At 42.1% G+C, this 15939-nt stretch overlaps 1 protein-coding gene and 1 pseudogene across 4 annotated transcripts in view; one reads left to right on the top strand and one right to left on the bottom strand.

Annotated features, from left to right (window-relative positions):
• The window catches only part of RECK (reversion inducing cysteine rich protein with kazal motifs), an 88410-nt gene extending 86507 nt beyond the window's left edge, over positions 1–1903 (bottom strand). Inside the window, exon 1 of one of the 3 annotated variants that reach the window (XM_017543151.1) lies at positions 1716–1903. Coding sequence is in view for 1 of the 3 variants with exons in the window: in XM_017543149.1 (XP_017398638.1) it covers positions 1716–1815 (100 nt within the window). In the remaining 2 variants the exon portion in view is untranslated. The remainder of the gene's footprint in view (positions 1–1715) is intronic. The other 2 variants (XM_037743692.1, XM_017543149.1) reach the window with 2 other exon arrangements.
• Positions 1904–11512: 9609 nt separating this feature from the next.
• On the top strand, positions 11513–13040 carry LOC108314266 (annotated as a pseudogene). Its single transcript, XR_001829396.2, has one exon. The product of XR_001829396.2 is annotated as a serine/arginine-rich splicing factor 3-like (transcript).
• The last annotated feature ends 2899 nt before the right edge of the window (positions 13041–15939 follow it).

Here is a 15939-nt window from a genome sequence, read left to right as displayed (position 1 = left end):
TTTTTTTTTTTTTGTTTTACCACAGGAATCCTTGGACGCTTTATTGTGAATCTAATGTGTTTTGTGAATTTATAAGACAGGGTACCATATGCAGTCTTTCCCAAACATACCTAATAGCTTATATTTCAGTATTTACTATGCTAAATGCTGGACATGTATTACCTCGATTAATTCTCATAGTAAAATCTGTGAGGTACCATTTATAATAAATGTGGGTATTTGAGCATAAAAAGATGAAAGCTAAGTAATTTGCTCGAGTGTTCTTAACCACTCCACTGTACTACCTCCTGCAGAACTGACTGGTTGTGGGAGGAGAATGGAAAACTAGCATTCCATAACTTTGCAATGGAATTACAAATGGAATTATAATGGTGCCCAGAAAAGTAATCTGATTTAGCCAAGAATACACAGAATTTTCTCTTTTTTTCTTTGGGGCAGTTTACAGCTAAATTTAAAACCCAGCCATAGTTACCACCCTTTTTGGAAGTGACCTTGCTCTTTTATTAGACAGGGTCTCCCACTTCTGAGGCTGGAGAGCAGTGGGATATCACTGCAGCTTCAACTTCCTGGGGCTCAAGCAATCCCCTCATCTTGGCCTCCCGGGTAGCTGGGGCTACAGGCACACACCACCACGCCACGCTATTTTTGTATTTTTAATAGAAACGGGGTTTCACTGTGTTGGCCAGGCTGGTCTCCAACTCCTGGGCTCAAGGGATCTGCCCGCCTCAACCTCCCAAAATGTTGGGATTACAAGCGTGAGCTACCGCGCTTGGATAACTTTGCTTTTTACTTTTTTTTTTAGGTGTGACTTTGCTTTTTGTTTGTTTGTTTGTTTTTTAGGTGTCTCTCCCTGTAAGCAAAGCACTTCACTACGTTTGCATGCACATATCCTAGCCACCTTTTAATGTCTAGGGGGAATCACTCCACTCTCCACTCATTGTAGGTGGATGTCATCTCTCTCCCTCTGTGCACTCATACATAGCCCTTCATCTCCTCGGGACATTTCTGCCTTGAATTCGAGTTACTTCAAGCTTCTGCTGTACCCCATCTGCTACCCAGAGAGCTTTTGGAAGGAAGGAGTCGGTGTCCACTCAAAAGCCCGGCAAATGGGAAGCAGTAGGCACTTAACAGTTTCCTATCTATCCTTGGTTTAATTCCTGTAGAGCAAGAATTCCTCTCCTCAAGCCTGCCAGCCCTCAGGGGGCAGGGTTTACTGATTTTTAATGTCTCCTGCCCGAGTCCGGTTCTGTGTGAGACAGGACACCCACCAGGCAGGCAAGGTAGTTCTTTCTGAACCAAGTGCAGGTCAAGTAACGAATAACAATAACTAACTGGGGCCGCGGTAGGGCGGCTGCGTATCCGAAATCCCATCCAGCCCTCGCGACGGTCCAGGGCGGAGGCATCGCACCCTTTTCCGACAAGGACCAGAGGCAAGCGAAGGGGTCAGTGCCGAAGAGGGGGCCCGTGTACAGTGGGTGACAGACTAAGGCCTCGAACCCGAGTCACCGCTCAGAAGATCTTGGGGAAGAGAGAGTTCCTCACTCGCCCCGCCTCGGCACCCGCCTCAGGAGTGCTGAGACCTCGAGTCACGGGGTCACCGGACGTGGGCAGGGTCTGGGGGTCGCGCGCACCCCCGCCCCCTGTCCCGCGCCATCTTGGAGCGCTGAGGCGGCTGCTCCCTACTGCTCCGAACCGTTGCTCCGGTGGTTACTCACCCGCACTGCCCGGGGTCAGGCCCCCTGCCACCTCCACCACCCCCGCCACGGCCAGCAGAAGAAGCAGCGCGCCGCGTAGAGAGGCCCGGACGGTCGCCATGTCCGGGCCGGGCGGGTCCAGAGCCGCGGGATGCTCGGACCCAGCTTGGCCACCGCTGCCGCCGCCGCCGCAGCTCGCGCGAGACCCCGCCCCCGGCTCCCCTGTTCTTTGGTGATTGGCTGCGGCGCGCTCAAGCCCCGCCCACTGCCTCACAGAGTTTCCAAAACCTCCCGGGGGCGGGAACGTGACCCGTACCGGGGCGCTTTGTTTTGGCCCAGCTGTGTGTCGGCTTCTGCTCAGAGTCTACTAGCCGAAGTTCTCCCAGAGTGAAGTCAGAGGATGTCAGAGCTGAGAGAGTCCGTAGAAAACCTCTGCCACCTCCTGAGGTTTGTGGCCACTGAGGCTGAGAGAGGACTGATATTACTCAAGATCACACTGCAAGTTCACCTGAGAACTAGGGCTTAGCCCAACGCCGAACCAAAGGGGCTTCTCTCCTTCACTTAGCCTCAATGATGATACGCGCAGTATTCTTTCTGCCGAGAGGCTGCCTCGCACCCAAAAAGACGTGTCACCCGGGATCCTTCGACCTCCCGCAGAGAAGGCCCCCTGACAGGGGTTCACCACCAAAGTTCTTTGGCACATGTAGCCTCAATGTGTCTTTGATGTGCTTTTTAAAAATTTTATTTATTTAGAGTTGCTCTGTTGCCCAGGCTGGAGTGTAGTGGCGCCATCTCGGCTCACTGCAACCTCCACCTCCCGGGCTCAAGCGATCCTCCCACCTCAGCCTCTTGAATAGCCGGGATCACAGGCGCAGGCCACCATGCCTGGCCAAATTATGTATATATAAATATATATATATTTAATATATATATTTATAATATATATTACAAATATTTATATATTATATATTATATGTTATATATACATATATATCATATATAATATATATATATATATTTATATATATGATATATATATATATATATATTTTTTTTTTGCAGAGAAGGGGTTTCCCCATGTTTCCCAAGCTGGTCTCGAACTCCTCCTCTCAAACGATTCCCGCCCCTCCAAGTGCTGGGATTGCAGGCTTGAGCCACTGCACCTGGCCTTGATGTTACCATTAAGCACCTATTACTGCTAGGAAAAGAGGATGGGAGACGGCTTGTATATCTAGATGTGAAGAGCCTTGAATATCCTGCTGAAAAGTATAGATTTTGTCCAAGAGACAAGTTGGAAGTGGGTCCTACCGCACTCATCAGCCCAGCAGCTACTGTGGAGAATGCTTAAGAGGGCCCACTGGCTAGCAAAGTTAATTCATTATCTCTCTTTTTTTTCTCTCTGTGTGTTCTTAATTAAACCCTTTTTCCTCCTTCTTTTTTGAAAAAGCATAACCACTGTTTTAAATTCTCATGAAGACACCTGGGGCTAAATTACTTAAAATTTAAAAAATTCCTTAATATTATTAAATATCCAGTCATTGTTTACATTTTTCATATTGTCTCATGATTTCTTTTTAAAATTTTTCAAGTTCTAAACAAAATCCATATAAAAAGTTGGTTTTTATGTTTTTGGGCTCTTACATTTATTCTCTCTTTTGAGTTTACAAGAAGGAAAACATGAATAAGTTAAAATATCTCTAAAACATCTGCTCTGGTGACTCTCTTGCTTTTGTGTATAAGGTAAACTGAGGCACAATAAAATTTTAAGTAGTTTATTTCAGCACACAGTGATTCATGAATTGAGAAGTTTGCAAACCAGAAATGGTTCTGGGGCTCAACTCTGTTGAAGAAGCAGATTTTTATGGAGTGAATGGGAAAGTAATAAAAAGAAAGTATTTGATTGGTTACAGTTATAAAGTTGCCTTATTTGGTCTATCCCATTAAAAAGCCTCTAGTTATACAGGTTTGTGGACTACTTCTGATTGGTTGAGCTTGTTCTGTTTTTCTTTAATATATGCAGTTACAAGAAATAGCTCAGGTTAACTCAAGTAAGTTTAAGGTCACTTATGAGGACTAAATTGACTATCTGCTCAGGAGCTCTGCAGGCCTGGGCTTCGTTTTAATTTATTTTAACAATTCCCCTCTGAGAGTAATAGTACCACTACTGACACAGTCACTGGGCCAAAAAGTCATGATGCTATCATTATCAACAGTTGCCGCTGAGCACTATTGCTTATGCCTGTAATTCCAGCACTTTGGGAGGTAGAGGTGGGAGGATAACTTGAGCCCAGGAATTCAAGACCAGCCCAGACAACAATGTCAGACCCCTATCTCAATTAAAAGAAAAAAAAATAAGTAAATAGTTACATTGAGATGTAGAATCAGATGTAGGTTTGAGCAGTTGGATTAAGTTCTTCAACTTGTCTAATCCTGATGGGAATCATTTGATGTGTGGCTGCTGGAAAGCATTAAAACTCTTGAGAGGATACAACACATTAGGGAGGTAAATACAATCACGATGTGAAGAATCACAGCCAAAGATTGAAAAATTCCCTGGAAGAGAGATTTCCAGGAGCCAAGTTTTTTGTTTGTCTTTATTTTTGTTTTTAAGAGATAGTACTTGCTATATTGCCCAGGCTGATCTCAAACTCCTGGCTTCAGGTAATTCTCCCACCTCAGCTTCCCAGGCTGCTGGGATTACTGGCATGAGCCACTGCACCTGACTCAAGTTTTTTTTTGTTTTGTTTTTTTGGTTTTTAGTCTTTATTTTTCAGAGGTACTCAGCCACGTTAAAAAATTTCTTGTATAGATGAGGTCTTGCTATGTTGCTCAGGCTATTCTCAAACTCCTGGCCTCAAGCCATCCTCCCGACTCAGCCTCCCAGAGTGCTCCTGCCTCCTCAGCTACGGCACTCAATTAAAGACTTCTTCCCTGGCAGTACTTGTCTCAGTGATTGGCTTTCTGTGCAGCAAGCAGCAGGACCTAAACCAAACCCATGGTGTTTCGACAACAAAGATTAGTAGTTGGAGCAAAGTATTATCTTGGTTTTTGAGTAAAGAGGGCAGCTAGTTGGGAGGATTACTAAATTTGAGTTTGAAGCATCTTTGGATGGTAGAATAAAGATGGCATTTACAGGCTGGGTGTAGTGGCTCATACCTGTAATCTCAGCACTTTGAGAGGCTGAGGTGGGCAGATCACTTGAGCTCAGGAGTTCAAGACCAGCCTGGGTGATATGGTGAAACCCTGTTTCTACAAAAAATACAAAAACTAACCAGGCATGGTGGTGCAAGCTTGTAGTCCTAGCTACTCAGGAGGCTGAGGCAGGAGGATCACTTGAGCCTGGGAGGCAGAGGATGCAGTGAGCCAAGATCGTGCCACTGCACTCCAGTGTGGGCAACAGAGCAAGACTCTGTCTTAACAGACAAAGATGACAATTGCAATCTCACAGATTTTCCTGGTTTACAGATTCAATGCCTTTGGTCATGTTATCAGGTTTTCTGGTGAGCTCTGAGTGACCCACACAGTAAAAGGCATGAAAGTTGCCCACACATGATATGTTGTGGTCATTTTCTGAAGTTTTTATTAAGTCATCCAGTTTTAGCACAGGGCTTGGGAAAGCAGAAGTTTTAGTTGTTAATGAAACTAGAAGTGAGGATTCAATCCAGTCTATAGGTAATAACAAAGCCTCACAATGAATAGGACTGGAGTCTGACAATGGTACACTTAGTTTTCTATTAAAATAAAAATTTTTTTTTTAGACAGAGTTTAGGTCTTGTTGCCCAGGCTGAAGTGCAATGGTGTGATCTCAGCTCACTGCATGTACATTTGTTACAATTGAAAAGGCTACATTGATACATCATCAACCAAAGTCCATAGTTTACATAAGAATTCACTCTTGGTGTTGTACATTCTGTGGGTTTAGACAAAGATATAACAACATGTGTCTAGTCTTATTCCTTTTTACTTTTTAAAGTGTAGCTATCAGAAAATTTAAATTACATATGTGAGCCCAATGTAATTTTGTTTTTCCTGAGCCAGAGAGTCCTTCTTGCCAGGATGGAGAGCAATGGCACAGTCATGGGGCACTACAGCCTTGAACTCCTGGACTTAAGTGACCCTCCCACCTCAGCTGCCTGAACAGCTGGAACTACAGGTGCATGCCACTATTCCCAGATAATTATTTTATTTTTTTGTAGAAATGTGGTCTTGCTATGTTTCCCAGTCTGCTCTCAAACTCCTGGCCTCAAGCAATCCTCCCACCCAGCCCACATATGCAATTTTAAGCACTGTAAGAGTAGTGAAATCATCTTTCATTCTCAAAAAAGTTAATGCTCAGAGATGAGTAAGATATTTTAAAAATGTTACTCACCAATGATTTTGTTTTGAGCCAAAAAATCATGGTTCTCAAGGTCTTGCACCTTTCTTCCTCTTCTTATATCTCTGACTTCATTTCCTACTGTTTCTGTCCTGTCCATATATCACCTCCAGCCAGTCTTGCTCAGGGCCTTTCCCTAACTGCTCCATGTAATTCCTGCCTCAGGACCCCGGTACTTGGAGTTCTTTTTGCTTGGAATTAATTATTCCCAGATAGTTGCTCAACTCTCCCTTTTTTTTTAGGTCTTAACTCAAATGGCCTTCCTTAATTGCCTTAACACTACAACTCAACCCTACCTCTGCACTTCTTTTTCCCTTTCACTCTATATTTTCAAAAGCCATGATTACCTTCTAACATATTAATAGGTTCTAATATATAATATTATAAAATATACTACTTATTTCCCAAAGTGTTGCTTGTCTGTTATTTGTTTCCCTACTTCATTAGGGCATATATATATATATATATATATATATATATATATATATAATTTGGAGACAGAGTCTTGCTCTATCCCCCAGGCTGGAGTGCAGTGGTGTGATCTTGGCTCACTGCAACCTCCACCTCCCGGGTTCAAGCGATTCTCTTGCCTCAGCCTCTCCAGTAGCTGGGATTACAGGTACCTGCTACCACCCCCGACTAATTTTTGTATTTTTAGTAGAGACAGGGTTTCACCATGTTGGCCAGGCTGGTCTTGAACTCCTGACCTTGGGTGATCTGCCCCTCCGTGGTCTCCCAAAGTGCTGGGATTACAGGCATGAGCCACTGCTCCCAGCCTCCTCATTTCTTTTACACACACACAGACACAGACACACATACATTTTAAGTGCTGTCCTATAGATTAGAAAGTCCCTTTGTTCTTTATTGCTCCAAGGAGCAGAATGAGTAAAAACAGCTAAAAGTCATGGGGAGACAGATTTTTATCCAAATTTAATTAAGAACTTTTAGAAAACTTTAAGAAGGAGATTAGGTCGGCCGGGCGCGGTGGCTCAAGCCTGTAATCCCAGTACTTTGGGAGGCCGAGGCGGGTGGATCACGAGGTCAAGAGATCGAGACCATCCTGGTCAACATGGTGAAACCCCGTCTCTACCAAAAATACAAAAAATTAGCTGGGTANTTTTTTAAATGAGACAGCGTCTTGCTCCATCACTCAGGCTGGAGTGCAGTGGTGTGATCATGGTTCACTGAAGCCTCAACCTCCCAGATTTAAGTGATCCTCTCACCTCAGCCTCTTGAGTATCTGGGACAACAGGCATGTGCCATTATGCCCGGCTAACTTTTTTGATTTTTTTGTAGAGACAAGGCCTCACTATGTTGTTACACAGGCTGGTCTTTAACTCCTGGGCTCAAGTGATCTTCCTGCCTCAGCCTCCCAAAGTGCTGGGATTGCAGCTGTGAGCCACCGTCCCTGGCCAACTATCCTCATTTCTTAATTACTTCTTGCAGCAGAGCCTGAATTTATTTCAGAAAGAGAAACTTTTTAAATTAAGAATATGGCAGGTTTTTAAGTAATTTTAATTAAATAGGAGTATTATTTTCTTAGAACTTGTGTATAGTACATTCCTAAGCCAATCTTTAATGGAAATACTTTTTCTGACTTCCTGAACATATTTGGTTGTGATGAATTGACCTAGCTTAATAAGGAATAGGTCCATTTTGAGTCAGTGAACTAAGACTTTATGGCATCTGATTTCATATGTGTACAGTAGGACAATTGTGTGAAATATCAATGTATTTCCTGTTCCCAGTAATTCCTTCATTAGAACTAAAACATGAGGGCAAGACATTCTTATTTTCAGAGATGATCATTAGAGTAGAAAAATAGTCAAAGAGGACAAGTTCTAGCTTTTGGTTTTAAAAACCATACACTTAAAATTTCAGGCAGAGACAATGGCTTTAAAGAGAAAAAGGCTTTGAAATATCAGAACCTGGCCTGAAAGGCTGAGAGCATAAAATATTTATTTGTATGAAGAACAGACATAGAAGAATACTGTAATTAGTCAGACGTAGTCCCTCCTACACCCCCAGGCCCCAGCAATTTGATTTCACTCTGGTGTGGGAGGAGGAGAGCCACTGGAGAAGAAGAAAGGGTCTCTGGTCTCTTTCTTCTAAGGCAGAGGGGTGGGACATAGAACCCCCAGAAAAACTTGAGACTATGAGATAAGAGGGGATCTGATTCTCCTTCCCATGTGGAGCTTGGGAAATGGCAGACCTCATAAAATTCCTCTGCCCTTAACTTGAAGTGGGTATTGAGTAGAAATGGCTGCAAATGTGTCCTGTTTCATGCTCCACACAGAAGAGCAGCCAAATGTTTTCTATGCCCCTCAAGAGACACAAGGTAGGAGACAGCTGAGAGCCTGAAGTGACCTCAAGATTGGGATGAGAAGTCTGTATCTATTATTTGAATGGTCTGTACAAAGGGATACCAGATGAGAATGCAAGTGTCAACAGGGATTAATGATGATGACTGAGGACCAGATGTCCTTCCTTCTTCTCCAGTCCCAGTTGCTGGCTTTGGCTCTATATACCTCCCAAAACTGGAGAGGGGTTTGTGAGAGGCCTTGACTAAACTGAGATACCACTGAACTTACTGAGATTTAGTTTTAGTCATTCTTCGGGAAGGGGATGTGCGAGTCAATAACCATCCACTGAAGATTTGATCACCCCTTCTAGAAGTGGTTGCTTGAAAGCAACTACCAGCCAGAGACATTCTCCAATTGCAAGTGTGTCATGTTCACTGTTAATTTAATAACTGGGAGTAAGGCCTTGGAGAACAAAGGGTCCTTGTGCCTTGGAGCAGAACTGGCATATCCAGCATCACATTGATCCCTACAGTAAGATCTAAGAGGAGGAAGAAAAGCCCTAAGTGCATCCAACACCTACATGTTATGAAATTCAGCATTGAGACCTGTCAGCTTCCAATAAGCCCTCTAAAGATATGAGCCTGTGAATATAAAATTGCCCCTCCATTCTTTACTCTCTTTGGCTGTTTATTTTAGTAATTTTCGAACTTAAAACTATTATTTTTTTAACAATGGAATCCTTTTTTTCCCAATAAAATCTTAGAGTTCTGGTATATAAACCAGAAAAATGTTGTGTTGTCTGGGTGTGGTGGCTCACACCTGTAATCCCAGCACTTTGGGAGGCTTAGGCAGGCAGATCACAAGGTCAGGAGTTTGAGATCAGCCTGGCCAATATGGTGAAACCTTGTCTCTCAAAAAAAAAAAAAGTTGTGTTGTATCGCTACACTTATTTTATGAGTTCAAATTTATAGCAATTACTTAATCAAAGACAATGAGAATTCAAAGATGATAAGATTTAGATAAATATAAAAATTTGAATTCTGGAATTATAGATGACTATTGCAGTCACACAAGTTTCAGCTTCCAATTTATTTATGCGTTTTCTTTTTGGTTGCCTGCTATAGAGAAAATCCTGATTCATAGATATGAGTACTTTGCAAAGGGTCATAGTTTTTGAAATAATTTACCTTGCAATCCCACACAACTCTTTATTTAAATTAAAATCATATCCTGAAAATGAGGCACTGAGAAATTTCTGTTTAAATATTGGTTCAGGAAAACTTATTTCCATGTAAAAACTTGAACATGGATGTTTATAGCAGCTTTAGTCCTAATAGCCAAAACTGGGAAGCAACCAAGAACATACTTTATGACTTTTGCTGGAAAAGGCAAAACAATGAAGGTGGTAAAATGAATAGTGGTTGCCAGGGATTAGGGGGAAGGGAAGGATGAAAGTCAGAGCATAGAGGATTTTTAGGGCCATGAGACTAATCTGCACAATACTAAAATGCATGATATATGTCATTATACATTTATCAAAACCCATAGAATGTACACCACCAAGAGTAAACCCCAATGTAAATGACTGACTTTGGGTGATGATGTGTTCATGTAGGTTAACCAGTTGAAACAAATGTACCACTCTGGTGCAGAATGTTGACAGTGGGGGAGGTTGTGCATATGTGAGGACAGAGGATGTGTGGAAACTCCCTGTACTTTCCTCTCTGTGTGAACCCGAGTGTGCTAAAAAAGTTTATTAATATAAAAAATGTAAGACATTAAAAATCTGAAAAAATTGATTTACTAATAAGATATGATAACTGCTCAAATTCCTTATCACACATTTAAAAAAATCAAAGACATAGCAACCAAAACTTATGTTTAATCTTGATGCTATTTATTAGATAGTAGCAACCAAAATTTGTGGTTAATCCTGATACTATTTATAATGCAACGTTATTTTTGTATGACTAGTTACATGTTCACTTATTATTGTGCAATTGGCTATGGCACCATGAAAAGAACACGCATCAAGCAGATGATTCATAGCCTTGCCCAACACTTAATTGAGAACAGCACACATTTGTACTTCTTTGTATAATTTTATGTGAGTTATGTGCATAGGCTTAGATTAAAGAAAGATCATTCCACATCTGAATCTATTCTAGTAATAAACAGAAAAAAGAGAAAAAATAAGTGCAGAGCTACACTTTTTTTTCTAATCAAGGACATTTAAAGAAGATTGCACAGAGATGGCAGGAAAAGATTTATTCCAAGGTCTAATCAAAAGTGAGTCAATTCAACAGCACACATGTTAATGTGGTAGTAGCCTCTAGTACATCAAAAACTGAAAAATAGAACAAATTTGGGTATGACCATTGTCTTGCATATTAACAGTTATTTAGAATACTTGTATTTTTAAATAAACTCAAATTAACTACTTGTGGAATGTGACAAACCTCCACTGGGGAAAAGTCAGATTCTTGTTTAATCAGGTTATATTATTCCAGAGTTTTTTCTAACATATGTTTGAACATATCTATTTTAACTCTGATACCCTCTTTCTCTCCCAGAATAATGAATCACACTCTCTTCCACAGCTGGCACAAATATGTCATTGTGTTCTTTTTTAGCTTTTTGTAATCATAATAGCATTTGATGTTTAGCTAATCCAGCTGAAGTTCATGGTAGCGTATGGTGTGATATATGGATCAAAGGCAATCTTTATTCAATTGAATGTTGTTGCTGTTCCACTGTTTATTAAAATGTGATTTCTTCTTTAAGCTATTAATATTGGTTTCATGTGTATGTATTAAATTCTTACACTTTTAATTCATTTGCCAGTATCATGAATATGACTGATTTTGCAAAACAAAAATCCAATGGTTTATAGTTCAATAATTATTACCTCGCACATAAGTTCAAATCTGGTAGGAAGACTCTGACATTGTGATCTTCAAAAGATCCTTGTATTGTTCCATTATTCTTCACTAGTAATTTATGGAGTTCAATAGAGTCTTTTGGATAATTTAAAACACCAAATAACTGTGACTTAAGCCCAGATTTCCTATCAGCCCTGCTGCAGACTTAGCGGAATTTGAATCTTTGAGGATGGAGCCCAGCAATACGTATATTAAAGAAGATTTTTGGGCTGTTTCGTGGACGCCGGGTGAGCTTGAGCATCTGTGCGTGTTGGGCAGGAGGAAAGCGGGAAGACGCATCGGAGCGTGTGGATTTGAGCCTCTGCATTTTTTACCCTAGATCTCGAAATGCATCGTGATTCCTGTCCATTGGACTGTAAGGTTTATTTGGCAATCTTGGAAACAATGGCAAGACCGAATTGGAACGGACTTTTGGCTACTATGGACCACTCCGAAGTGTGTAGGTTGCTAGAAACCCTCCCTGCTTTGCTTTTGCTGAATTTGAAAATCCCCAAGATGCAGCTGATGCTGTCCGAGAGCTAGATGGAAGAACACTATGTGGCTGCCGTGTAAGAGTGGAACTGTCGAATGGTGAAAAAAGAAGTAGAAATCGTGGCCCACCTCCCTTTTGGGGTCGTCGTCCTCGAGATGATTATCGTAGGAGGAGTCTTCCACCTCGTCGAAGATTTCCAAGAAGGAGAAGCTTCTCTCGCAGCCGGAGCAGGTCCCTTTCTAGAGATAGGAGAAGAGAGATCGCTGTCCCGGGAGATAAATCACAAGCCGTCCCGATCCTTCTCTAGGTCTCGTAGCCGATCTAGGTCAAATGAAAGGAAATAGAAGACCAGTTTGCAAGAGAAGTGGTGTACAGGAAATTACTTCATTTGACAGGAGTGTGTACAGAAAATTCAAGTTTTGTTTGAGACTTCATAAGCTTGGTGCATTTTTAAGATGCTTTAGCTGTTCAAATTTGTTTGTCTTTTGAAACAGTGACACAAAGGTATAATTCTCTATGGTTTGAAATGGATCACATGAGGCATGTAATGCCAAGAATTGTTACTTTACAATGTTCCCTTAAGCAAAATTGAATTTGCTTTGAATTTTAGTTATGCATAGACTGATAATAAACCTCTAAACCTGCCCAGCAGAAGTGTGAATTTTTTTTTTAAATACAGAAACAACTGGCAAAAATTGAACTAAGATTTACTTTTTCGGGATATAGGATGCAGCTATAGTTGAACAAGCAGTCTTTAAAAGTTGCTGTGAAACACAAGCCATGAGGTAAAAAACGCTGCACTATTTAAATCAGACGTTTTTGAAAAAGCCAACTCATGTTTATCCTGGGCAGAGGTTGCCTAGTTGGTATAGAATCTTAAGTTTCAAGAAAGTTTATTTTTGATTTAGGTCATAAGTTCCTTATTTAATTGCTGTATATGAATACATGGCTGTTCATGACATTATGGGCAAATTTGAGATTTCAAAAATGACCTGCCAGTTTAAGGGAACATTGTAGAGCCGACTGCGCAATATTTTTTTTCATGCTGTCATTTGTAATGTTTTGTGAGAATCCTTGGGATTAAAGTTTTGGTTACAAATTGTTGTTTAACTTGAAAGCCTGTTTTTCCTTGCAAACTCAAATCTGTGAGCTTGGTACCAAGCCCAGGTATACCATTCCTATTGGAAGCCATACTTATATTTTCTTGTAAAGTGCTTTTGAATTAATAAAATATTAGCATAATTGTGTAATAGTTTTTTAAATAAAAAGAAGAAGTTTTTTGTTTGTTTTTGAGACAGAGTCTTGCTCTGTCACCCAGGCTGGAGTGCAGTGGCAGGATCTCTGCTCACTACAACCTCCGCCTCTTGGGTTCAAGCAATTCTTCTGCCTCAGCCTCCTGAGTAGCTAGGATTACAGGCATACACCACCAGTCTTGGCTAATTTTTTTTTTTTTTTTTTTTTTTAGTAGAGGTGGGATTTTACTATGTTGGCCAGGCTGGTCTTGAACTCCTGACCTTAAGTGATCTGCCCTCCTCAGCCTCCCAAAGTGCTGGGATACAGTCATGTATCCCATGACCACCATTCCTGGTCATATTAAAGAAGTTCTTTTGTTTGTTCCAATTTGAGAGCTTCTACTTTAGGAATAAGATCACTTTTATTGTATTTCTTTCCTCAAATCCCTGGCCAATCCCTCTGCTTTCCTTTATACTTTAATACTAGTCTTGGCTGGGTGCGGTGGTTCACACCTGTAATTCCAATACTGTAGAAGGCCTAGGAGAGGGTATTGCTTAAGGCCAGGAGTTTGAGACCAGTCTGGGCAATATAGCAAGACCCCTATGTCTAGATATATATGTATATATATATGCATGCCAGGCATGATGGTATGTTTTCTTCTAGACTTTCTGTAGTTCTAGCTTAAGCATTTAGGTCTATGATTGATTTCAAATAAAGTTTTGTGAATGGTGTGAAGTAAAGATCAAGGCTCGTTTTTTTCCCTATATGAATATCCAGTTGCTCCAGAAACATCAACGCCCAACTGCCTGGGGCCTGCCTTGACTCTGCTGATAAAAAGAACCTCTGAAGATATGGCTAATGTTTCCACTTGTTCTAAATCTTTCCATTCAATAACCTTGACCTATTGAACTTTCCAGAAACTAAGGGATATCAAAGGCCAAAAGCTGATGAGCTGTCCAGAAACTAAGGGATACTCAGAGGCCAAAAACAAAGTGAGATCTGCAACCCAGAGACTTAACAGCATAGACATTTTAGGCTTTTGCTATGAGGGAATTTGCCAGGCTGGCAAACACCTCGCAGTGTTGCTGATGCCCAAGGGCTTGGCCTACGATGGGACGCTTGTGGGAGGAAATGTCCCTAACCGGCCTCTTCCTTCAGCCCCTCTGACCTGGTCCCAAATCTTCTAGGGCCTTGCTCCTCAAAGTGTGACCTGCAGCGTTCAGCAGCATAGGCTTTACCTGGAAATCTGTTAGAGAAATAGAATCTCAGACCCTACCTCAAACTCACTGAATCCTTATCTACACTTTTAGATGACTCATGAGCACATTAAAGTTTGAGAAGCACCCATCTCAGGAGCCGGCAGAAATTTCAATGGTCAGCTTCACAAATGTCCACCAGGTGGCAGGTTTGCAGCAGGCACAGGTAGCTAGAGCTGCAATCAGCCACCCGTCTATAAGTGGCACTGGAAGTTGGAACAATTGCTCATGAACTGTGGAGGGAATGAATTGAGGAGCGACCCCAGAATGGAGGAGGAGACCCCTAATCAAAGAGTGGCACGGGGTGGGGTGTGAGCCATGAGCTCCTCCTTTCTGGGCATTCCCCAGTTGTATTGAGAGGGATGGGCAGACAAAGAAATCAAGGCCCAAAGAGGCAAAGAGACTTAGCCAAGGGCTCAGCAGTGGGAAATAGTGTTAGGGCCGGAAATGGAAGGCAGGTGTCAGGCTGCGTGGCCTGCGCTGAGAGCCCTCTACGGCCTATGCTGACCTGAGCAGTTGCCTCTCCACTCCCTCCACTTGGTTGCTCTTTGAACAGCTATCTTGTTTTCTCTGGGAGTGCTAGAAGCTGCTGTTATAATAATTCGATTTGGATGGCCAATGGTCTTTCCACGTGATATAGTCTGGATATTTGTCCTCACCCAAATCTCATGTTGAATTGTAATCCCCAGTATTGGAGCTAGGGCCTGGTGGGAGGAGTCTGGATTATGGGGCAGATCCCTCATGGCTTGGTGCTGTCTTTGTGATAGTGAGTTCTCCCGAGATTCAGTTGTTGTAAAGCGTGGCACCTCCTGCCTGCTCTCTCTCTCTCTCTTTCTTTGTCTTGCTCCTGCTTTGTCCATGTGAAATGCCTACTCCCACTTCGCCTTCTGCCATGAGTAAAAGCTCCCTGAGGGCTCCCCAGAAGCCAAGCAGATGCTGGAGCTGTGCTTGTATAGCCTGCGGAACCATGAGCCAATTAAACCTCTTTTCTTTATAAATTATCCAGTCTCAGGTATTTCTTTATAGCAGTGCAAGAACCGCATCATACACCACAATACTCAGGGTCCTGTGGCCAGAAGCACTGCCTTGGAAGACCAGCTTTGAAAGGACCTCAAAGCCATGCAGCCTAAAACTAGCTTCCAGCAGGGGAGAGAGTCAGCTGAGGGCCACAGAGGGGCTCCGATGACAGCCCATTGCCCCACCCACTGCCATGTCCCAGTTCATTTGGGTTTTTTGTTTGCTTCTTCATCACTTTGTTTCTTTGGTTCCAATTATGCTGACTTTCATAAAGGATTTGTGGTAACCCAAAAATATATTCAAGGCCAAAAAATTAAAAATAGATAGGTGAGGAAATGGGGCAACGGGAAATTAAAAGTAGAAATGTGGAGGCACTTTCCTTCTAGGTTCTTCGATGGATGCTTCCATGACCTGTGACACAACAGGGGACACTTGGTTTACTTGTTCATTCTAGTCCCATGGTTCATGGCCTGGACCTTGGGAAAGAACTTCCCTTCCTCTGAGTTATCATTTCCCCATGAGCACAGTGAGGTGCTTAAAGAGCATATGTTCTGGCCACCTAGGATTCTGACAGTCACTCGGTTAGGGGTTTCTGAAATACCAGGTTTCTCACAGCAGCCTTCCTGCGCTTGTTCCTCAGGCTGTAT

Source organism: Cebus imitator, unplaced genomic scaffold, assembly GCF_001604975.1.
Source record: "Cebus imitator isolate Cc_AM_T3 unplaced genomic scaffold, Cebus_imitator-1.0 Scaffold149, whole genome shotgun sequence".
Taxonomy (NCBI): Eukaryota; Metazoa; Chordata; class Mammalia; order Primates; family Cebidae; genus Cebus; species Cebus imitator.
The sequence above is the reverse complement of the archived record's forward strand: the minus strand, read 5'-3'. Positions and strand labels throughout refer to the sequence as shown.